The sequence below is a fragment of the Ambystoma mexicanum genome, chromosome 1p, assembly GCF_040938575.1.
Source record: "Ambystoma mexicanum isolate Mex_15411 chromosome 1p, UKY_AmexF1_1, whole genome shotgun sequence".
NCBI lineage: Eukaryota > Metazoa > Chordata > Amphibia > Caudata > Ambystomatidae > Ambystoma > Ambystoma mexicanum.
Window position 1 is genome coordinate 1,112,648,200 of NC_090921.1, and position 24,863 is coordinate 1,112,673,062.

A 24,863-nucleotide genomic window follows, 5' to 3' on the forward strand; every position below is an offset into this window, starting at 1 on the left:
TGATTCTGAAGAGAATTCAACACATCCTCCCATTTACGTTTAAAAGCTGCTTGATCACTTTGAACCACATGGGTGGCCCATTCCATTGCTATGAAGCTCGATACCATCTGTAACCAGTCATAGTTCATAGGCCCTTGTTTTTGCTTCCATTTCCGGGCAACCACTAACCATGCTGCTATAAGTAATAACATAAAACTATGCTTCTGACTTTTGGAGAGTGCCTGCTGTGTCGGATCCCACAGGCAGCAAAGCCAAATCCATTAATCTGTAAGATTTTTGCTCAGGTAGATTTTATCCAATTGTTCCTGAATCCCTACCCAAAAAGGTCTAATTATCGGGCATTCCCACCAGATATGTCGCCAGTCTCCTTCCTTTCTGCACCGTCTCCAGCATAGGGCCGATGTAGTGGGGTACATTGTGTGCATTCTGTCGGGATTGGAACATAACTTTGTACCACATTTCTCTCGTTTGAATGGAGCGTGTTAGTTTGGGTATCGCGCTCCAAAGTGAGTTCCACTTTTCTGTTGGTACGGGGGTGCCTACCGTGATTTCCCATTTTATAAATATATTTTCACTGTACAATTGTACTGTCCTCACCGAGTATTTTATATAGACTCAAAAGTATTCTCTTTTCGCTTCAGTGTGTTGTAATGAACTTTTCAAATGGGTCAATGAGTGTGTAGCCGCCTCTTTCATCCGCGGGGTAGATAATCAGCATTGCATTTGGCTGTAGCGTAACCTGTCGGCCTCCCTCAATCCCATATCCCTTTTACAATCTTCAAACGTTCCAAGGACGTGATCCTGATACATATCACTAACTTGTGTACACCCCACAACTTTGCAAGCTTTGGAGGTCTCAAGTTCCAGCCCAGGCGCGAACTCAGGGTTTTGAAACAGCAGAAGAAACAGGGAGGGGGTTGGCGACAGAATCCCTCCTTTGTTTGCTCTATCCCTCACTTCGGTTACTGTCTTTTGGTTATTCTTGACTATGCCACATGTTAGTCTGAGGCCTTCCCGTTGAGGAATATTACATCTCAGCAGATCTTAAAACACCCAATCCCTTTTGTATCACGGGTGGGCTTCCCAAAAGAAATTTTAACAAACAAGGGGAACACATTTATGAGTAAGATCATGGCAGAAGTAAAACAGATTCTGCAGATTAAATCCTTAATAACCTCTGACTATCACTCCTAGAATGATACGTTGGTTGAATGCTTTAATAAGACTCTGAAAAGAGTTTTGAAAAAGTTGGTAGAGGCAGACGGCCGCAACTGGGATATGATGATTCCTTGGGTGTTAATCAGGAAGGCTCCCCAAGCTGCCCAGGGGTTCTCCCCATTTAAGCTCCTCTATAAACGCAATCCAAGAGACGTCCTAGACGGGAAGAAGCCATTGTAGCTTTGTCTCAAACCACACAGCCGATGAAAAAACATATGGCTGTGGTGTGAGATATAGTGAGATATAGTGCATTCCCACACAACGATAGTAAAGAAGAATCAAAAAGCCCAATATGGTAAAAAGGCAATACCTCAATCATTTTCTGTTGGACAAATGGGTATTGGCACTTCACCCCACTTCCAAACACAAAATACTGTCCCACACACACACACCCCCATATGAAGTTCTAGAGCGAACTGGCCCCTGTAACTATCGAGTTGCCCAACCTGATAGACAAAATAAGACCCAAATATACCATGTTAACCTCCTGAAGGAGTGGAAAGAGGAGCAAGTTCAAACTTCCTCCGTGGTAATGGACTATTTATTGTCAAAGGAGACAGAGGGGACCAATTTAGTACCCCCTGACCGTTCCACACAACAACAGCAAGACATTCAAGATCTTTTGACACAATTCCCAGAACGCTTCAGTTGTGAAACCGGGAGAGTGAAAGGAATCCAACATCACATATGCACTCACCACGGAAAATCCCAAAGAAAGGAAATAGTTCTCCAAGAAGTGGAGAAAATGTCGGCCACAGATATTATTGAAGCATCGGAAAGTCCTTGGTCCTCACCAATAGTCCTTGTGGCAAAACCTGATAAATCGTGGAGGTTTTGTATAGACTTGTTCTATAAGTTCTATAATGATCTGATGCCACAGATTGACGACCTTATTGATCAGCTGGGCTCAGCAGTATACCTCTACACGATTGATCTTACCAAGGGTTATTGGCAGGTACCTTTCAATCTCACAGACAAAGAAAAGAGGGCATTATCCACCACTAGAAGACTGTTTCGTTTTAAAGTCCTTAAATCTGGGCTCCATGGCACTCCCGCTACTTTCCTGCGACTAATAGACCAGATTTTGCAACCATATTCCAGCTTTTGTGGAGCATATCTGGATGATATAGTCATTCATAGTTGTAAAGACCGGAGGGGGGGTCTGCACTTCCGCTCTCTATATGGTAGAGGGGAGGCAAAGAGACCCCTGCCAAGATTCTCTATTATGGTAACGTAGTCGAGCAATCAAGGCCTAGCTTCTCAGGAGGTGATGCGAGCTGGTTCTTAAGTACAGTGTAGTCCCTGAGCACCAACAAAGGAATGTCCACACAGTGTATCGGTTAAAACACAGTCTTTATATAATTAATATTCAAAGTCATATACACAATCACAATACCTTACTTTGTACTCCGAAAATCAACAATGGTAAATATGTACAATTCTAAAGTGGTACCACTAACGTTATTAGAGCTTATTCAAGTGCATACAGTCAGAATGACACACAGCTCCAAATAAAGAGGAAACCAGCAGTAGAGAGAGGAAGGAAAGCAAGATGGTTGACAGAATACTGGCCCCTACTACTAGACATAGTTCTGTGTGGAGATCCCCCCCCCACCTGGGCAACCTGCAGAAGAAAGATACAAGCCCAGTCCATATATTGTTCACCCTTAGACTTCCCAATAGTTCTGCAACCCCAAAGTACCTTGGTGTGGTACCGTTCCGCGTCGGCAAATCGACAACCCTTCTTGAGTGTCCTCCCTTTCAGGCAGGAGTCATGGGTCGTCGAACGTCTGACAGAGAACAGGTCGAGCTACGACGGTGAAGTGGCCGTGTCGTTGCTAGCGGTGCTCGTTGACGGGAAAGCGTAAACGTCCTGCAAGGAAGAGGCGTGCGGGGCACCTTGCTGTCGATAGTTCTGGACCGCAAAGAGTTGAAGAACTGTGGCCCAGCAAGAGCTTCGAGTCGTCAGCGTCTCTGTGGTCTTTGGGTGGCGGAAACCCACCAGCGAATGCTCCTCTGCGCATCGACAGTCAGGCCTTCTCCAGCAGGATACAGCGGCGACGATGCAGACGAGAGTGTCCTTGGATCAATGAAGTTTCTTAGGCAACGGGAGCACGGCGGCTCAAGTCGGCGACGGGCGGTCGACAACAGTGACGGACAACAGTCCGGGCGCTTCTCCTTGGAGTTCCGCAGCAGTCCCTGTATCGGGCCGGCAGCCTGTCGAAGGTCTGTCTACCAGGGAGTTTGGGCAAAGATCAGCTGTGCACAATGGTCCCTTGTAGCTCAGGAAGAGGGCACCTTACCAGGTTCTCTCTGGGTCAGTTCTTGAAGCAAAGCAGCTTTCAGATTGCGAAGGAGAGCAACAGCAATTCTTCTCGTCCAGAAGGGCTCAAGGTTAAGCTTCACTCCAGTTACTCGTCGTAGTGGACTTCAGCTTCTGAACACGATTCCTAGCAGTGAGAGGTCACCAGATATACTGTTGATCTCCCATTCATTCCGCTGGGTCATACTCAAGCATCCAATCACGACTACAGGCATTCATGCAGGCAGGCAGCCAATCAGACACACAAGGTATTCAGGCCCTTCACTTATCTCCAGACACTCACAACAAGTTATGTGTATCGGGACAGGTACAGAGCCATTCAACACTCCAAGCTGCATTCATACCGGTTTCGGGCAGGGCTGTCTCAACAATTGTGTCAAACACCAGATACTAGACAGTCACAACATAGAATGTATTTTCGTCACACACTCCATTCACCCAGGTCCCACCCACTGGAGTACCCACAACATACGGTCATTGAGAAGGCTCCAGCCAGTCTGGTCGGTGCTTCCCCACACTACCATATACGGAACTTCCACCCAACAGCCAGTCAGGGGGAAGGGACAGAGGCAGGGCTTCCCGGGACTTCGGGAAGATCAGGGTAACTGGTGATGGAAGGCAAGAGGCCAGGGGGGCCATTTTGCCTCCATCAGGAATCTACTGATTCCAATGACAGTGCCTGGGCATCCCAAAATGGAGGACGCTCAGGGCACCAGTCATTTCAGCACGGAGCTGCCACCAGCCTGTACCCTGCTCTGTGGGTCACACACAGGTGACCAAAAACATACACTAGGGGCACAGGGTTGTACCCCTACCCATGGGTGCCATAAGGGTATCCCGTGGGTCTGTTCACAAAACCAAAAGAGAGAGAGCTGCACCGCCAGGAGTCCCACATGAACTCCTGCGCGGAAAACACAACAGAACACACGTTAAAAGCAGTAAAGGACAAGGATATGGAGGCCCTGTCCCTCCGATGTATTTCCAGCATCACAGTTGCCCCACCTCCAGACTGAGGTGGAGGGTGCCTAATCTCCCACGGGATAGGCACCCTCATCCAGACGGTCAACATACCTTCTGGAAAGGCCATCTGCATTATCGTGACTCTTCCCTGGTCTGTGCTCAATGGTAAAGTCTAGTCCTTGCAGACTAATGGACCACCTGAGCAGTTTCGGGTTTTCACCCTTCATCTGCATAAGCCACTTCAGGGGATTATGATCGGTTTGGACCTTGAAGGTAGACCCGGTAAGGTAGGGTCTAAAACGCCCAAGGCTCCAAACAATACTAGGTACAGATTTGAGTACCTCCCTTTGCACCTTCCGCAAATCCTTAAAAACCATCTTATTCACATAAGATTCCTTGCACCAGCTGAATACATCTCCTATGTTCCAGTGCATAAACTGTTTGTAATGACCAACTGTACCAACCAAAACAGCAGCTCTATGCCTGCTGAATACATAATGTACTGATGAATGCTTCTTTGCCTGTAACTAAGCTCTTGCAAGTAACAGCGCCTCAATGCCCATGGGTTACTTGCGCGCTATATAAATTTAAATAAATAAATAAAACATTCCTTTTCAATAGTAGCCCACCTAAGTTCCCTACCCTTAAATTGTCTACTGATGAATATGATCGGATGTTCTCTTCCTCTGTCATCTAACTGGGACAAGACAGCTCCAATTGCGGTGTCGCAGGCGCCAGTTTGAACGATAACGGGCTTGCTGTAATCAGGCGCACACAGCACGGGTGCCCAGCACAGACTTCCTTTCAAGCCATCAAAGGCCCTCTGACAGTCTTCAGTCCAATTAACCTTCCTACGTTGCTTGGGCGAAGTCAACGCTGTCAGGGGTGCAGCTATGGTTCCATAGTCTGCCAAAAAATTGCAATAATACCCAGTGAGGCCCAGAAAGGCTCTCACCTGGGTTTGAGTAGTGGGAGTCTCCCAGTCCTGTACATCCTGTACTTTACTGGGGAGAGGTTGGATTTGACCCCCTCCTATCTCATGGCCAAGATAGGTGACTTTCCCCCGAGCTATCTGGCACTTGGTGGCCTTAATAGTGAGGTTAGCCCTTTTTAATGCCTGCAACACTTTATCCGGATGAGTCAAATGCTCTTCCCAGGTGGAACTGTAGACGGCAATGTCGTCTAAGTATGCCACACAAAAGGCTTCCAGCCCACTGGGCGCATGGTTGACTAATCTGTGGAAAGTGGCAGGGGCGTTCTTCAGCCCGAAAGGCATGACCCTAAACTGGTAGAGTCCCTCTGGTGCTGAGAACGCCGTCTTTTCCTTGGCATGGTCCGTCAGAGCTATTTGCCAATAGACAAGGACCACGGGACTGGACCAGGGACTGGTTGAGGGTTCAATAACACCCAGATCCAACATCTTGGCGACCTCAGCCTGGATGTGGTTCTTGACGGTATCTGACATACGGTAGCACCTGCTTTTGGACAGGCACACTGTCACCAGTGTCAATCTCGTGCCTACACCACGGTGTAAGGCCTGGTGTCAGTGAAAACAGAGAGGCGTACTGCCGGAGAAAAGCCTGGCAGGCCTTCTGGCCTTCTGCTGCTCTGTCGTCAGTTCGGGTGAGAGATGCACTCCCTCCACGGAGCCATCCTGAGGGTTGCTATGCAGCAAATCAGGAAGGGGCTCACTCTCATCCTCTTCTTGCCCTGAAGCTAGCAAGAGGCATGAGACTTTGGCCCGCCTGTGGAAAGGCTTGAGCCTGTTAACATGGAATAAATGAGGGGGCTACCCCAGAGGCTCCCATGTCAACCAAATAATTGACCTCACCCATCTTGGAGATTATCCTGAAGGGTCCAGTCCATTTATCCGCCAAAGCTCGAGGCTTGGTAGGCTCCATTATGAGGACCTCCTGTCCCGGAGTCCAATCCACCTGCGATGCTTCAAGGTCATGCCAGTACTTATTCAATTCCTGGCTGGCCGTAAGATTCACTGTTGCCTGGCCCATCATCTCTGTCATCCTCCGTCTGAGGCCTAACACATAGTCCCCCACTTGCTTGGTGGGACCTGGAGGGTTGGCCTCCCAACCTTCTCAGATCAAGGCGAGGGGCCCCCTCACGGGATGTCCACAGAGTAACTCAAAGGGACTGAAACCAACACCCTCTTGAGGTACCTCTCTGTAAGCAAACAGCAGGCATGGCAGGAGAATATCCCACTTCTTCCTGAGGGGCTCTTCCAAAGAGCCTAACATGCCCTTGAGAGTTTTGTTAAATCTCCCAACCAAACCGTTGGTCTGGGGGTGGTAAGAGGTGGAGAATTTGTAAGTTACCCTGCATTCTTTCCACATGGTTGTCATGTAACTCGACATGAAGTTGGATCCTCTATCAGAGACAACCTCCTTAGGGAATCCAACATGGGTGAAAATGCCCAGGAGAGGCCTGGCAACCACCTTGGCCGTAACCGTCCGAAGGGGTATAGCCTCAGGGTACCTGGTGGCATGATCTACCAAAACTAGGATGAACCGGTGTCCACCCGACGTGGGATGGTCAAGGGGACCGACGATGTCGATGCCAACCCTCTCAAACGGTGTGCCCACCACTGGCAATGGTTGCAGTGGGGCGATGACTCTGCCTCCAGTCTTGCCAGACAGCTGATAAGTTGGGCAGGTCCTGCAGTGGGACTCCACTTCTACTCCCATCCGTGGCCAGTAGAAATGGGCAGAAAGCCTCTGCTTAGTCTTCTTGGTACCAAGATGACCAGCCAAGGGCACTTCATGCGCCAACTGCAGCAGGAAGGGCCGGAAACCTGGGGTACCACCAACCTCTTGAAGGAACCAGGTTCAGGCTTAGTGGGCTCACAAACAAGAAGCTCACCCTCCCAATAAATCTGAAATGTCCTAGGCACTTCTCCCTGGGCCTGGGACAGAGCCTGTGTCCTCAGACCCTCGAGAAAGTGGCACTCTCTCTATCCCTTACAGAAGTCCGCCCGGGAGGGTCCCCCTTCAGCCAACAAGCATTGAAGGTCGGGATGATCCTCCGGGTTAAGAGCCTCTCCCATAGGAAAGTCTTCTGGCTCGTCTCCCACAGGAGTTGAGACGGGATTTACCACTGGACCCAGCCCGTCCGGAGCATGGATCCCAATGGGTGCTGTCGGAACAGCGGGAGGAGTAGGGGCTCCCTCCACATAGGCGGCCTTCTTACTCCTCTGTTTCTTTCATGCCTTGGGTTTCCCCGTTGGCAAGGGTACCGGGCTCGCAGCCGGTCCCTGGGGGACCTGTGGTCAGCCGCCAATTCCGCCATGGGTAGACCATCCGTGATCATCCCCAATTCGACTAAATCGTTTCCCAACAAAATATTCGCAGGCACGTTGTCCTGAACCAGGACCGGAAGCTTTGCTCTCTTGTCTCCAATCGTAATGTTGACTAAGGCTAAAGGCGATAATTTGGGAGGCCCACCAGCTAATCTGGTGGTTCTCAGAGGAGCACTTACATAGTCCTCTGGCTTGAGCAGGGTCCTGTCCACCACTGTCATGCTTGCCCCAGTGTCTCTCAAACTAGTAGAAGGCTGGCCATTTAAGAGGACACTTCTCAAAAACCTACGAGTGTTTTGCGGGATAGTCGCCAGCACTTCTGCATACTGGTCCCAGGCCCCAAGGGACACTAAGGAAATCTCTACGGGAGCACCGAAGGTGATCCAAGTAGAGGAGGGGAGGACGGTGGCCTCCACCTCAGGTATGGAGTAGGGATAGGTCAGGCTGACAGCCTGGACTCCAAGTGCCTTACCCTTACACTTGGGGTCACCCCTTCGGTGATCCAGAGCCCCACAATCCCAGCATGTGCCAGGCATGCGGAGTACGGTACTGGAACCACTGGGACCCTGCTTCGCAGCAGGCGGACCACTACTCTTACTCCCACCCACAACAGACTTATCCTCAATAGGTTTTTGGGTCTTCGGAGAGGAAGATTTTGGTTTACCCGACTGTGATTGCTTTTGGGACTCTCAGCTTTCTGAGATGCCCCTTTTTCTTTGTCCTTGTCCTTCCCACTGGAGTCCCTAGGGGACACCCGGTGGGAGACCCACTTGTCAGCCAACCTAGCCAGCTTAAAGGGGTCCAAAATGTTCTGGTCAGCAACATACTGACGCAGCTCTGGCAACAGGCTTCCGAAAAATGCTCAAAAAACAAGAGGTGAGACAATTCAACAAACGTTTTCACTTTGTAACCATCAATCCACCCCATCATGTTCATGTGTGCCGCACTCACCCAGTCAACCCAAGACACATTCTCTCGTTTCTTAAAATCCCTGAACCGTTTAAGATATTGGGCAGGCGTTTTGCCAAACTTGGCGATTAAAGCAGACTTCATGCACTCATACTGACCCCTTTCTTCTACACTCAGTTTCAGAATACAGTCATATCCAGTTTGAGGCACCCTGCTTAACAAACACTTAGCCCAATCTCGCTTATCAACATCGTGAATTGCACAAGCCATTTCAAACTCTTCAATCCATTGGAGGATATCAGAACCCTCCGCATACACACCAAGCAAATCTTTCATAAACTTGTTTGCTGGGGACCTGACACTCTCAACTGGTTTTGCTGAAGTCTCCACTCGAGCTTTCTCTAACTGGATTCGCTGACATTCAGTGTCCCGGTTCTTGAGTTCAAGGTCCTTATCTTTGAGTTCAAGATCCCTATTCTTGAGCTCCACTTGCTGTGCCAACTCCTCTTTCTGAAGCTCAGCATCTAGTTCCAACTTGCAATATTCAAAGGCTTACTTCATCCTCAATAACTCAAGCTCTAAAGAACTGCTGGGGTTCTGAACAGAGGCAGCAGGAATGGCGGCATTCCCAGAATCAGTTTCGGTGACAACCCCCGGCGTAGAGTCTTCATTGGTTGCATCCCCCCCTTCAAGAGTTTCACAATCGATCTGGGAGTCCACCAGGGCAGCTATTAGCTCAGCCCTAGACTTATCCACAAAGTCTAATTCCCTGGCTTCACAAGCACTCTGGAGAGCCTCTAAGCTCATCCGAGTCAATTTACCATTCGCAATAGATTCCATTACTTGTAATGAAGTTATCTTGTACATGACTAAACCTTAATTTAAGTGCAGATATCCTTCGTAAGTGGCACGGTTATACACTGAGTCTTAAAACCATAAGCATCCCACCGCTGCGATCAGCTGTAAAGACCAGAGGGTGGATCTGCAGTTCCACTCTCTATATGGTAGAGGGGAGGCACTGTGATGCTCACCTGACTCCCACGGAGGCGCTGGCCTGGTTCGCGCTGCTGTGACCTCTTCTAAGGTGATGCGCAGGGTTCGGAAGACTGACTGTACCGGGCCCCCAAATCTGGCTTGCCTGGCTCGCAGAAGTATCCTTCTGTAGGCGAAAATAGAGGATTAACTGTCTGCGGGTTAATGCAATCGGCCTCCCACTTTCCCCTCTCACCATCCTCGAAACCCTTCTGTAATTTCTCGTAGCGTCTCACCTTAGAGTCTGGAAGGACGAGCTCTCCATCCTGCTTCTGATGCAGGGGCGCGTTGGTATCCAGTTACTTCACTGGATTTTCGGATTGGTGAGAACCAAACTTGCTTGGCTTCCAGGTAAGTTTTTTGATAAGAGGTTCCCCTTGTGTCCATGCATTAATGTACTAATGCTAGTGTCTTTTTCCCCATAAGGGCCGAGGTACGGAATGCCGGGGAACAGGCACCGACTCGAGATGAGAGGTGAAATCCTTGTAGAAATCAGGTAAGTCTTTAATGAGCGTTTTTTGGTAATGTCTTTTCATTCGCTCATTAACGCCGATGTCTCTTTTTCCCCTTAGAGGCCGGGGTCCGGAAATGCCAGGATGCGGCGCGGACCCGAAATGAAGAGGGAAAGAATCAACAGGTAAGTCTTAACATGGAGATTTAGCTTTCCTTATTCCCTTCTCTCTCACCTTTTGTTCTGGTCTTTTTCTCCCTAGGCGCTGGGGCGTGACTGCGAATCCGGATGATCGCTGCTGAACATGGAGGCGCCCTGTAAAGGTGAGTGGAATGCGGCGCTGCAGCGATCGACGCGATGAGCTTTTAAATTAAAGTCTTCCTTTTCAGGATTGTCGGCGAGATGTCTCCGGGATGCGGATTTAGCAGGTAAGGACTTTTCCTTCTTCTGTTCTCTTCTTCTCTTCCTTTGCAGGTGATCCAGGATGCTGGCAGGCGTGGCAGAAGTCAGGATGCAGGAGCAGACACAGTGAGCGTCCAGCTGCTAGATGCAGAACAACGCGAAGCACGTGTGGCTGTTCGGGTGGGGTTTAAATAGCCTTGGAAGAAGTTCCAGGTATGTATCCTTCCTCCAATCAGGTATGTATCCTTCCCCGACCACGCCCGGATGGTAAATTAGTCCCACAGGTAAAGTAGTTCCTTTCAGGCCTCAAGGAGGCCGGGATCCTGCAGCATGGTCTGCATCAGGTAAGTGCACCCAAGCACTCCCATAATGAGCCTGGCGCCTATGGCGCCACGACACTGCCCAAAGGGCCCCTATATGGAGTTGCTGGGTCCTTCCTTGGGGACTGGATGTCCGCTTTCGGGGACGCAGGGCTTGAACCGGCTCCCCGGGAGCGGGCATCATGACAGGCACAGAGACCCCTGCCAAGATTCTCTATTATGGTAACGTAATCGAGCAATCAAGGCCTAGCTTCTCAGGAGGTGATGCGAGCTCGTTCTTAAGTACAGTGTAGTCCCGGAGCACCCACGAAGGAATGTCCACACACTGTATCGGTTACAACACAGTCGTTATATCATTAATATTTAAGGTCATATACACAATCATGATACCTCACTTTGTACTCCGAAAATCAACAATGGTAAATATGTACAATTCTAAAGTGGTACCACTAACGTTATTAGATCTTATTCAAGTGCATACGGTCAGAATGACACACAGATCCAAATAAAGAGGAAACCAGCAGTAGAGAGAGGAAGGAAAGCAAGATGGTTGAACACTTGGCAGAATACTGGCCCCTACCACTAGACACAGTTCTGTGTGGAGATCCCCCCACCTGGGCAACCTGTAGAAGAAAAATACAAGTCCAGTCCATATATTGTTCATCCTTGGACTTCCCAATAGTTCTTCAACCCCAAAGTACCTTGGTGTTGTAGCGTTCCGCGTCGGGGAAATCGACAACCCTTCTTGAGTGTCCTCCCTTTCAGGCAGGAGTCACGGGTCGAACGTCCGACAGAGAACATGTCGAGCTACGACGGTGAAGTGGCCATGTCGTTCCTAGCGGTGCTCGTTTACGGGGAAGCGTAAACTTCCTGCAAGGAAGAGACGTGCGGGGCACCACGGTGTCGATAGTTCTGGACTGCAAAGAGTTGAACTGTGGCCCAGCAAGGGCGTCGAGTCGTCAGCGTCTCTGTGATCTTTGGGTGGCGGGAAACCCACTGGCGAATGCTCCTCGGCGCATCAACAGTCAGGCCTTTTCCAGCAGAATACAGCGGCGACGATGCGGACGAGAGCATCCTTGGATGAATGAAATTTCTTAGGCAACAGGAGCACGGCAGCTCCAGTCGGCGACGGCGGTCAACGACGGTGACGGACAACAGTCCGGGCGCTTCTCCTTGGAGTTCCGCAGCAGTCCCCGTATTGGGTGAGCAGCCTGTAGAAGGTCTGTCTATCAGGGAGCTTAGGCAAAGATCAGCTTGCACGATGGTCCCTCGTAGCTCGGGAAGAGGGCGCCTTACCAGGTCCTCTCTAGGTCAGTTCTTGAAGCACAGAAGCTTTCAGATTCGAAGGAGAGCAACAGCAATTCTTCTCGTCCATCAGGGCTCAAGGTTAAGCTTCACTCCAGTTACTCGTCGTAGTGGACTTCAGCTTCTGAACACAATTCCTAGCAGTGAGAGGTCCCCAGATATACTGTTGATCTCCCATTCATTCCGTTGGGTCATACTCAAGCATCCAATCACGACTACAGGCATTCATGCAGGCAGGCAGCCAATCAGGCACACAAGGTATTCAGGCCATTCACTTCTCTCCAGACACTCACAACAAGTTATGTGTATTGGGACAAGTACCGAGCCATTCAACACTCCAAGCTGCATTCATACCCGTTTCGGGCAGGGCTGTCTCAACAATTGTGTCAAACACCAGCTACTAGACAGTCACAACATAGAATGTATATTCGTCACACACTCCATTCACCCAGGTCCCACCCACAGGCGTACCCACAACATACGGTCATTGAGAAAGCTCCAGCCAGTCTGGTCGGCACTTTCCCACACTACCATATACGGAACTTCCACCCAACAGCCAGTCAGGGGGAAGGGACAGAGGCAGGGCTTCCCAGGACTTCGGGAAGATCAGGGTAACAGGTGATGGAAGGCAAGAGGCCAGGGGGGCCATTTTGCCTCCATCACGAATCTACTGATTCCAATGACAGGGCCTGGGCATCCCAAAATGGAGGACGCTCAGGGCACCAGTCATTTCAGCACGGAGCTGCGACCAGCCCGTACCCTGCTCTGTGGGTCACACACAGGTGCCCATAAACATACACTAGGGGCACAGGGTTGTACCCCTACCCATGGGTGCCTTAAGGGTATCCCATGGGTCTGTTCACCAAACCAAAAGAGAGAGAGCTGCACCACCAGGAGTCCCACATGAACTCCTGCGCGGAAAACACAACAGAACACACAATAAAAAGCAGTAAAGGACAAGGATACAGAGGCTCTGTCCCTCCGATGCATTTCCAGCATTACAATAGCCAGTCCTGGGAAGAGCATATGTTCCATCTTTATGAAATCACTAGAGCCATGAGATGCGCCGGCGGCACTGCTAAGCCAGAGAAATGACACTTTGCCCAGACAGCGGCGAAATACTTGGGATTTTTTGTGGGGAATGGGTTAGTCCAATCCCAGTTAGAAAAGGCCTGTGCTGTCCAGGAAACACTGGCTCTAAAACCAAGATAAACCTAATGGCCTTCTTAGGGGTTGCTGGATATAATATCCCCAATCACCTCCTGTTTAACCGATAAGTTAAAGAATGCAAAGCCCCAAAAAATGCATTAGCAGAGGCAGGATCAAGCCACTTTTAACACCTTGAAGTCAATCCTTTGCAGTGATCCCCAATTTTATTAAGGAATTCATCCTTCAGACTGACGCCTCTAAGGTGGAGAGGGGTGCAGTATTATCTCAGGAATACAATGGTGTGGAACATCCTGTGCTATACATCCGTAAATTATTTCCTCGAAATGTAGGTTTATCACTGACCATTCACCCCCTCACTTGGTTTAGTCTCCGAAAGGATAGAAACCCTAGGATCATGCACTGGTTCTTGGACCTACAGCCCTTCTGTTTCTGTGTAGAACATAGGAAGGGACAAGAGCAGGGGAACAAATCATTCCTATCCTGTTTTTCTACGGAAGGAGAGGGAGAAGCCTACAGCATTTGGGGAAGGGTATGTGACAAATCACTGTATGTCGTCACTTCTCCCCAAGGGGAGCCCTTTGCCATGAGACCATGGAAGTGAGACTGCTACCCGATAGTCCCCATGGGGGTGGTGTAATGCAGGAGGATCTCATGGGGAGGTACGATCATCTAGGGTACAGCCCTTGTAAGAACATCATACACCCACATACTCTAACCTCTCCTTCCTCTTGTAACCTCTTTGTAGACAATAGACCTATGTACGGTTATAAGGCAAAATACCTTAAGGTTCTGGAAAGTACTGAGACGAAGATGAATATCAAGAAACTAGGTCATCCAATTACTGGGACGAGTTGGCCCCACAAAGCGATAAAGATGAAGCCAATCAAAGAGAAGGACTTCTGCAATGGGCCCAGACACTGCTGGCAACATTGTATAAAAACCGACAATGGACTTAACATCTTGTCTGGCAGGTGTGCTGTGCATCAAACGCCGGAAATACGGACATGCGTTACTGTTCCGGAGGGAGAGAACTTCAAGGATGCCGGCAGTCTGCCGCGTCTGATGATCGGGAGGTCTGTAGGAGCAGACTGGTTCCCATCAGCGTCGATAGAAGGAAGGAAAGCAGAAGGTAGCGAGAGGGAAAGCAAGGCGCCGGAGAAGCCCAACAGAATGCCTGCCATCCCAGGAAGCACAGGTGACGTGTCGAAACCCTCAACAAGGTAAAAGGCGGCACGGGAGACCCAGAGGGAATGCAGGTGGCTTTCCATGAGGGCTCATGCAGTTGTCCTTAGGCCCCTTTGCAACCATAATGCTTGGGTGGCACGTTAGGGGCAGAAAGCCTACAAACCTTCTCCTTATTTCAGTGGTTAAACAAAGCTGTTGATCACCAGAGAAGGATCGATGTCAACAAGTACCATAAAGAGAACTTCAGAGGGAGAGTCCCTCACAACAGACATGGGGACAACCCCACAGAGAGAAACCAGGGTCTAGGATCTAAACCAAGAGAGCCAACATCCTTTATTAAAGTGCTGAAACCCTATACTAACCCTATGCTTCTGGTCCCTATGCTGAAAGAAAGAAAAGAGTTCAAAAGGGGTGTACGTCAGGATGTCATACAAAAAAGTCTGTCTGCGTCTAGAAACCTATTCAAGCGTGATCCCTGGCCCCACCACTAAAAAGGAAAACATCCAATTTAAACACAAAAAACATGTTAAGGGGATTCTACCTAAAGGATATATTATTGGCTGGGTTCTGGTCCCCACTGTACTGTCTCTGGATTAGACAAGGGCTTTGTGCCCTTAGCAAGGTTCCAATAGTCACCAACAAAAATCTCAGAACAATTCACCCTATTTATAGTTCCAGCAAGAATGTTTGATGAATCTCTTTAGGGCTTCTAACCCAATGTACAAAGGAGTAGTGGGCGTCTCTAGGCTTCCTGGCCCCCTACACAGTTCAAATGATGTACATAAAAAAGTTCCTTGAAATGCCTCTGGATAGCCAATCCTATTCTGGCTCGGAACCCCTCCCTGGGGTCTCGGTTTCGCAGCCCATCTTAGGGTCGGTTGGCTAGTGGCCCACTCTGAGCCTAAGGAATTCTCTCCCCCCACCCAGGGTTTTGCACCCATTTTTGCGTATGTTTGCTTGCGAACCACTCTGAGACGATGGATTCTCACCCCTATCTGAGGGTCTCAGTTTCACACAACCTCCTCTTGGGGTATCTGGCCTTTCAGCCACTCTTAGGCTAGTTGTTTTTTTTAGCTCCTCTTGGGCTTTTTTCATTTCTCAGCCCCTCTTGGGCTAGTTGGCTTCTCACCCCTGCGTGGGACATATGGATTCTCGCCCTGTTTCGGGCTATCAGGCTCATCAGCCCATATAGCTGGGCAAGTCTGCCCTCCTTCCGATTCCCTGGACACACTGTATACCTGATTTGCTGCAAAGGCGTTCCTTAGCTGTGGTAGTGCGGTTCCAGTTTCTCCTCGGCCTTCTGCGTCGGTTTGCAGGAGTCCATATTTCCCTTTGGTTCGTGACAGGACTTTGCAGCTGGTTCCAGCATCGCCAGTCAACCATTTTCCATGCGGTCGTGTCACTTTTCTCTTTGGCAGGACCGAGCTTCTCCAGCTCCCGGCCTTCTCCCAGGAGGCAGTACGCAGTGGGCTTTCTCGCTCCTCCGTGATCCATGCCATCTGCGTAGGGCCATCTGCGTACAACTGCTTCCTGGCACTGCCTTGGGGGGGGTGGGGTGCACCCTCCTATGCATTAGTCCGCAGGCTTTAGGCTCACTCTCCTGCTCTTCCACCCTCTAGTCTCAGTCTCACTGGACCTTTATGTTTCTCTCAGCAAGGGAATTGAACATTCCATTGGTCTGACACTTCATGTAATAGTGGGAAACAGTAAAGGATCAGAAACCACACCAGCTACTTCTCTATGAATATTCACACAGTTTTCTCATGCAATCCCCACATATCCAATAAATGCACTAGCATCCTGAGACATGGGAGGGTAACGCATATCCCTGCTAAGGGACGTCACCTCCAAGTGGGATCCTGCTTGCCCTGTCCCATATGGGGTTAAGCTCAGCGTGATCATCTCCCTAGGCCCAAAAGGGGTGGCTCCCCTTGCGGACAGGGGATGAATACCCAGGATTCCTCACCGATGGCTGCATAAAACCTGAACTCTTGCAACAGAGCTACCCTCCTTCGTATGCTCCCTGGAGCCTCTGCGGACTTCGTAAATCCTGTTGTACCATTCACTAACTGTTCTACCACCTCTGCTGCCCTTCCTGCTGCATCTCAGTGTACAGGCCACCTTGTGGTACCAAGCAGTTACTTCCTTTTGTTGGGCAGTCTGCCAGCCATCACAGGCTACTCTGTTCCTCTCATTCCTTTCTGAAGTAATTTTACTAGTGAGGCCCAGTCGTTACCTCTGCATGGCATCTCCTGGTGTCTTTCAATCTGTCTGTTTTCATGGTGCTGCAGAGGTCAGACTTTGTCCTTGTTTGTTGGTGATCTAGTTGCCCTGTTCTCACCACTGCTTACTTTGCATGTGGCCCATTGCTGCCAGACAGAATGGGTCTGCATACCCTGCTTCCAGCATCCTCACCTTGGGCCCTGTGACATGTGTAAGTGTCATGATTTCCCAATGAGTTCCTTGATTAAGCCCATGTTTCCGTAGTTTATTATTGCTCTGTCATTTGAGAGAAGGTATTGTTCCATTCATATCCATATAGTAAGGCATGGGGAAATTGGTATTCCAAAATGGCCGCCTAGTGGTGTCAACCAGGAACTAATCTGTAGGTCTAGTCTTTTGTGACCTCTGTTACAAGTACTCATTTCCTGAGGAGACTCGCGCTTCGCGTTGCTGACTGCCTTGCAGTTCGGACACTCACCGCGGTCTCTGTAGAGTTCCAGTCAGAGTTTCCCTGCCTTCCCAATTTTCAGTCAGAATTTATTCGTCCTGTCCTATAGTCTCCTCTTCTGCTCACAGCCAGTAGTTTCCCTTATTATTTATTGTCCCCTAGTTGCCGTGTCCTTAGTTCTTGTCCGGAGTTTTCCTGTCAGAGTTTCGTGAGGAGTACTCCATACACACACGCAACCTGTTTTCAAGGTTTTACGTGGGTTACCAGTGTTTGTTGTTATTTCGTTGCAAGTGTTTTTAGCAACGGATTAGTTACTGTGCTTTTCGCATATTGTGTTTATGCTTATACTCATTGTTCCGCGCTCCAATGTTTGAAACTCATTAGCTGTGCCAGGTTGTCGTCACACTGCCCGTAAATATTGCCAAGCTGCGTAGCTAGCTTCAACATTCACTTGCTTCTTGTGACTCGCTGTAGTGCAGAAAAGGGTATTCATCTCATTCCGCATTACACTCAGCTGGTAGTTGTTTAGTTAGTTCCCTTTTGAACAGCGCTACAACACTTAGACGGAACAGAGTGTCATCTGAAATTCCGTTATTGCTCTCCAATTTGAATGTATTGAGGCTTACACAGCTTTTTCTATTTTTTAGGAACCATCATAGTTTATGTACTTCCTTTCACAGCTAACACTCATATTGGTTAGGACTTAATAGGAATTAGTTTCTCCTTACCACTTAGTCGCCTTCTTATATAAGAATTCTTATTGCATCCAGACTACACCGTTTCTTCAGGACATGCGCCCCTGTATGAATGCAGGATGGAGGGCTCACTAAAAAAGAACCTTAGGTGAGCTTTTCCTGTTGTTGGTTATTATTCTTTTTTCAGTACTGGAGAGTTATTTCAGAATAGGGAAGGAACATTACTAAGGAGGGTTGTTTTCTTGTCATCCTTTCTACAGGGATAGTGATTCACTGTAGTTCCAGGGAGTTCTTCTGGCGTTCCCGCAGATTGACAGGTGAGCGTTACAGTAAGGAACTCATGGTGGCAACAGTAAAGAGAGACACAAGTGATCACAGTACAAGGGTGTTTATTGAACTGGAAATGCAGGGTGGCAAAACGCCTAATCTGAACCTAAATCTAAGATGGGAGCAAGCTTCGACCATCAAATGAAAAATAAGGCAGTCCTTGTGGCATTGTGTCAAAATAAAAGGGCATATACTAAAAATAAAACGATTGCCAATTCAATACAACTAATTACAGAAAGAGTGTGCGATAGGGTTTCAGTAACGAAAGAAGTGTTCACAAATAATAGTTCAGGATGTGATTGCCACACGTTTTGTGCATGGGACAAGGTTCATCTCCTGAGTGTAGCACACGCTCGAGCTTTCACAGCACGAGCCGACAGTTCCGTATTAGCTATCAGGTTCTTCAGTGGTTAAGTCTCTTTTCAATAAAAAGTCTCTTGCCTTTGAGGCCTGATGTATCCAAAAAGCAAACACAAAGTTCAGTTCCACATATACTTTGGGTGATGGCTTCACCCCTGGGTCTCCCTCTTCCTGGCGTAGACCCTTCACAAAATCGTATTCAATAATTCAACTAAACAGCTCCCTTTTCAATGAACTTTGGGTGATAACTTCTCACCCTCTCAACCCTGGATCTCCCCTGGCCAGGCTCAGACCCAAATGACAAGGGGGACAATTCACTTCCCCTGGTCTTCCAATACTTCTTGCATTCACAAATCTTAATGTCTTTTTTAAACAGTTATTCTGGCTTTGCCCCTTTTTGTCGGCTTCACTACGCCGGGTTCACTCTCGCCAACATTTACAGACAGTTCACTGTGGACAACCATCTGCCGGATTCACTACTGTCAAACACACCGTTCATAGGGACCTCAGTCTTTGCCCCTTTTCGTTAGCATCCCTCTGCCTGGTTCACTCTTGCCATCTTTTACCAAACAGTTCACTGTGGGACTTTTAGACTTCACCCCTTTCACCAAGCGGGACTCATTTCCCTTAGATTTGCAATCATCTGTCTGTCAAAGACCTTCGACAGTACAGAGGATTACAAGACCCCTGCATGACCACTTTGACCTTCATTCACCTCTTCCCAAGTGCTTCTGAATACGTTAGTTTCTACCATTGGGTAATCGCCCAGAGTTTCCTGCATGAACACCCACGTGGTGCCAGACTCCTGTGTTGCTGGCTTTCCCACTTTTACATGAATATTATCCTTTTAGTTCAATTTAGCCGCGGGCTATTTTTCGTTCAACACAACTCAGTTTCTTATCGACTCTCCCCTCGACTCACTGCTTGGCTTTCTTCTCTTTGGAGTCACTGCTTGGCTTTCTTCTCTTTGGAGTCTCCAGTTTGGTAATTAGCAGAGGAGGGTCTTGCATACCATTGACATCTGTTGTAATACACGTTGGCTATTGTTCTCAGTCTTAGGTTTCCAACTGCAGAGGTTTCACAGGCCTTGGTCTGAAAGGGCAAGGTTGCTTCTCTCCTCGTCACCCCTTTGGTATGCACTGTCTTTCGCCTCCTTTTGAACTGCTGTGCTGAGATAGCTCTCACGTCGTGTGGTCTGCTTTGCTCATCTTGTGCTCTTGGGCTCCTCCTTTTATCTTTGTGGGGAAGAGAAAGGGCCATCAGGTGTGTGTGATTCAGGTTAATTGCCTGACTCTGCCTGACCCTTGTGTCGGGATATGTGAGGTAAAAAACTCTGGTGTTAGTCTGTTGTCTTTCGTGTTGTGCAAAGGTTTTCATGTTAAAAAGAAAGGGTTTGTTATGAGAAATTATATTCTTCATCCTAGGGGTGTTGGTATAGTCAGAAGGGTGAGATTGGTAGGGTTTGTAAAGCAAACGGGAATGACTGGGATTAATATCATGAAATAAACAAGGGGGATTGTGGGAACAGTAGTGTTTTATCCGAGTAGATTGGGTGTTCGGGAAAGAATAATCAAAGGGACGTGAAGAAGAATGAGTGAGTATTTGGGTATGTGACAGAAAGACAGGGATTCTGGGAGGTGTAGTTTCTCATGGTACTGGAGTTTGGGTTCTTAAAGGGTTTACTATAGATGGATGGTTTGTTGGCTTTGGGTAAGGGGGATTCATTGGGAGGGGGGTAGATCTGGAGCAGCCTACAAAAGCTTCATGAACTTCACCCTCCTCACCTTCTCGCCCGGTATAATACTGCGTCTCCCCTTGGTTATTTTCCCAAGCACAACCCTGGGCTCCCCTACCCAGGTGACCCTCCCTCGCTCGTCCACCCCCAGGGTTGGGATCTGAGAGCATCAGTCCTTCCCTGGCCACCTGAATAAGGGACTCCCAAGGTCTACTTAGGAGAATACCCTCAGGTTTCTCACACATGGCACAGATTTTCCATTATTTCAATATCCAAAATACGGAATTTCACAGCACCAGTTTGCATTCAAAAGCAGCCAGACTATGGCTCAGACACGATCTACTCTTCATCAAAAACCTTCACCAAAAAAAAAGACATGGAAGGAATCCAAGGACATTTCATAGCAAAATCACTTTAAAACTCCACAATCCCATTACTCTCAAGTAATCCACTTTGCAAAGAAAGACCACATGGTTGACCTTTTCAAAGGACTGCCAACAAACACATAGAACACTTTAAAGTGGTATATGACGTCGAATTTCTTGCATGTTTAGGCAGTCTTTGCTCCTTCTATCAAATATAGTTCATACTTTAAAGACTCCCTAACCTCAAAGAGTGAAAAGTGCAAAGATCACAAAGTCACCCTGCCTGCCCCACCACACCACCTTATCAAACTTGGACTCTCCACATTTCCTACAGCTCTAATCCATCAGTCAGATATCTTGCACACCACCAATGCTATTGCCAAATCCAAACCCCAGGAACATGCGCCGACTGCTGCTAGCAACCCTACATTGCCATTGTTAGTGACCCCTCTCTAAAATCACATCTTTTCTTGAGAGATCCTTTCTGCCTGGACCGCAAATCTGTGCTAACTTCTAGTTAGGAGATGCACTGCCCATTCTAAAAAAAAGTCAGGGATTATTTGGTTAACATGCAACAAGTATCTTACTTAGAGCATCACTATATCCTCAACCCCTCACAATTCAGTTACTTATGCACTAAGCACAGCACTGAGGAAGCCAGAGTCTAAAAGTGTACAAAATCAAAATCTTGGATTAAAACAGTTGCACACATCCAGTTCTTGTGCACTGGTCTGTGGCTTCTGACATCATTTATTGCAAAAACTTCCTCCACTGGCTACAGTCTGTGGCTTAGGTACCTCCACACAGTTGTCCGCTGGCTGAATTCCTACTTAAGCAACATATTTAGTTGCATTTGCCATGGGCTTTCCTATGCTCCCTATCCTTGGAGTAAACCATGGGAGAGCCTCCTCCAGTTGTCTGAAAAAAGGTTTAATAATTGCACTAATAAATACTTCAATTAGACTATGCCGACAACTGAGCTCAACAACTCGGACCTCGGTCTTTCAACCTCAAAACTCCCAGACTTGATAACTTGCTCTTTTATCAACATGCCCAAAAATGTATCCCTGACTTTGGGCTCCTGCAGACTCTGCTCAATCTGCAATGCATCTGGTTAAGTTGCTGAGAAAATGTTATGGTTGAAGATAGACTTGTTGTGCTGAAGAGTTGGACATTACTCTCGAACCCTATCACTTTTCCAATCCTGTATTAAATCTGTCCTCTCATCTTGCAATTTCCTGCTTAAGGGTCACTTCATACCATTACAATAGAGAAAGAGGGGAGAGCTGATTCTCACAGGCTTGGAACATTCAGATCAGGAAAATGCAAAAGCAAGGGTGAGAAGGGAGAAGTTCAAGCGAGGGGCAGAAAAACATGTGTTTAGAACAATTGCACAAGACCAGTATGAAACAAAAGAAAAGGGCATCACATTTTAACTTGTCACTAGCTAAAGTTTACCTGAACTTTGCCTGGATCTGCATACTTTTACTTCTGCAACACTAGCCGTCAGATCCAAGTCAAACTCGTCTTTCTTCTTCAAATCAGCGTCAAAATTACGAAATGGAAATACTGTCAAATAAAAAATATGTTGCATTATTGAATGTTATTGTATTTTAAACTAAACAAAATCCATATTACATGGTAATCACAACTCGTTGCATAGGGAAAAATAGTCAAACAGTTGTATGATGTGGATAATAAGTGATAGATGTAAGTTTTACCAGGGCATTCGATTAGAAAGAGCCTCACTGACCTGTGCTCTGGCCATATTGACTTTCCCAGTGGTTTGTGTCATGTGGATCATCCACATGGTGGGCTGCCTTCCTCTTTTTCCTGAGTGTCAAATCTGAATTCATAATGGTGTAACCTGGAGAAAAAGAAAAGGATATTAATGATTTATAATTTACCATTCACTGTGATTTACATTTGGGGGAGGAGGGGTTTTCAGGACTTTGGGGTTCAGTGCGGGGGCCCTCACCACTACCTGTGCAATAAAAGATGCATGTATACATATGGGTAAAAGGATCCTGTTACCACTAATTAAGATATTACATACATAGTTGTATGTTTTAAGAGTTACATGAAACACCTTGCAAATAAATCTTATTGTTAACAATATGGAACTTTAGAAGTAGATGTGTAAGAAAGGGGTAGAATATGTCAAATGGCCAACGTATGTAGTGCCTGTGGACCACGATGAGAAGGCTAGCAGATAAAAAATAAAAAAAATATAAGATTAACATATATTATACAAAAATAAAAAACTAAGAAGGGTAAAATGGCAACATGTTTTTTTCTCATTAAATAATGTGTTACTGGTCCGCGCTTAGAAAACCCGGTATTAAGCGCGTCATAAATAACCTATCATAACATAACTGTGTCTATGACAGATAACACTTTGCAGTGTTGCAAAGTCACCGGGTCTCGCCAGCTCGTCACTTGTGTTAGCAGAACTGAGAGACGGACAAATTATATGTTTCACGGGTTTATTTACAACGGCATAAGAAAAAGTGTCAGGATGTTTGCCAAATTTAATAGTAAAAGTATCATGCTGATGAGGTGGCCAAATATAAAGTCTTGGAAAACATTTCAAAAGTGTCAGGTGCTCAAGGAGGATGTCTTCTCCTTCTGCCAAACCTGTGAGGAGGGTGATTTGGTCTTTCAACTTTGGCCTGGGCCCACGGGTAGTTTTCTGCCACAGTCCCAAGGCTCTCAGGAAGATTGGATGGTCTGCCAGACCTCTGTCTCCTTGTCCTAGGCTGTTTATGAGTGTGTCCCATTGTTTTTCCGACAGGAATTACTTTGAATTAAATAGCTTTGAAAAAACTAATCAAATTATATATAGGGTGGGGGTAAGGAGTTAAAATGGGAGGGGCTTGTGTTAGGGGTACTAGTATAGGGAAAGGTGTGGTTTGGGGCAGGCGGGAAACCCCACAAAGTAGTTCACGCAAACAGGTGGAACTTGAGTTTCTTGCCCATGTGATTGTAATGGGTATGCTTGTTGGGAGGTCTAGCTGGACCTGGTGCGCTTTGTTGGAGTAGTGTGGCCCTGCTCCTTGCTGGCCACTTCCACCTTGTCTCCTCTCTCTGGGACCTTCCTTTCCCAGTGAACACCCCTCTCCCCAAGGTGGCATCTGACTCTCTCTGTTTCTTAATAACGTCTTCTGTCTTCTTTCTACTATCTCTTTCCTTCACTTACCGGAAGGTATCACTTGTTTCTCTCTCCAAGTTGGTACCCTTTTGTGCTCTGGTCCCAAACAATCTCTTCTATTTTCTCTATACACTTCAGAACTTCATTTTATGAAAGGTCTTCTTTTGCCTCCCAGATAGTCTCCCTTGACTCATTCTCCAAGCTGGTGACCTTCATCTCTAATTACTCTTGCTTTAATAAGCCCAAGCGTTCTGTACTTTCCCAGACTTCTTCCAACTCACCATTCACCAGGGCTTCCTCCATGCAGCACTTTCCTGTTCCACATCCTTCTTCTTGGAGACCATCTTTGGTGCAGGTCTCCCATGGTCTAATGCAATCCTCTGTCTAGCTTGCCCAGGACCACCTTCCTTCTACTGAGTATCCTCATTAGGGGGTCTTCCAGAATCTGCCTTCCTCCTTTAAGAAATTCCGGGCACTAGCAATCTTGTCTTGGATACTTGTTTAACCAAGCCTCACTGCTTGGGATCTCTCTGGCACTCTAGCCTTTTTGTTGCCAGATCTCCAATGGATTGACAAACTCTGGCTAGGTTGACTTATAAAGGGTTGCTGCCCCGCCCACTTTCGGTGGGCTTCACAGGAGTAGCCTGCGCCTCTGGGATGTGGGTTGTGCGGTTCCTTAATTGGGTTGTATCAATTTGGTGAGGTGGTGTTATCCGGTTAGCATACAGTGATAGGAGGTCCAGCTGGCATTTTGAATCTTACTGCCAAGGCATGGGAATGCTTTGGAGATGTGGTAACTATAAAGCGTTGTCCTGCATTATTACAGGATCTACATACTAAAAATAAAGTTTTGAAATTGAATTGCTTAGCCTCTGGTAGCCAAAGAACTGCCTGAAGTTGGATGCTCCCCCACCTTAAAAAACATGCAGCAGAGCTACCCCTGGTGTGTAATGGCCACTATTCCCAGCTTCTCT

At 47.7% G+C, this 24,863-nt stretch overlaps 1 protein-coding gene across 2 annotated transcripts in view; it reads right to left on the reverse strand.

Moving 5' to 3' along the window:
* Positions 1-24,863, reverse strand: part of LOC138448990 (zinc finger protein 436-like) — a 555,369-nt gene that overhangs the window by 327,542 nt on the left and 202,964 nt on the right. For both annotated transcript variants that reach the window (XM_069604735.1, XM_069604736.1), the window contains exons 4-5: positions 22,492-22,605; positions 22,197-22,307 (exon numbers count right to left, since the gene is read on the reverse strand). In XM_069604735.1, the coding sequence (XP_069460836.1) occupies positions 22,197-22,307; positions 22,492-22,605 (225 nt within the window). The remainder of the gene's footprint in view (positions 1-22,196; positions 22,308-22,491; positions 22,606-24,863) is intronic.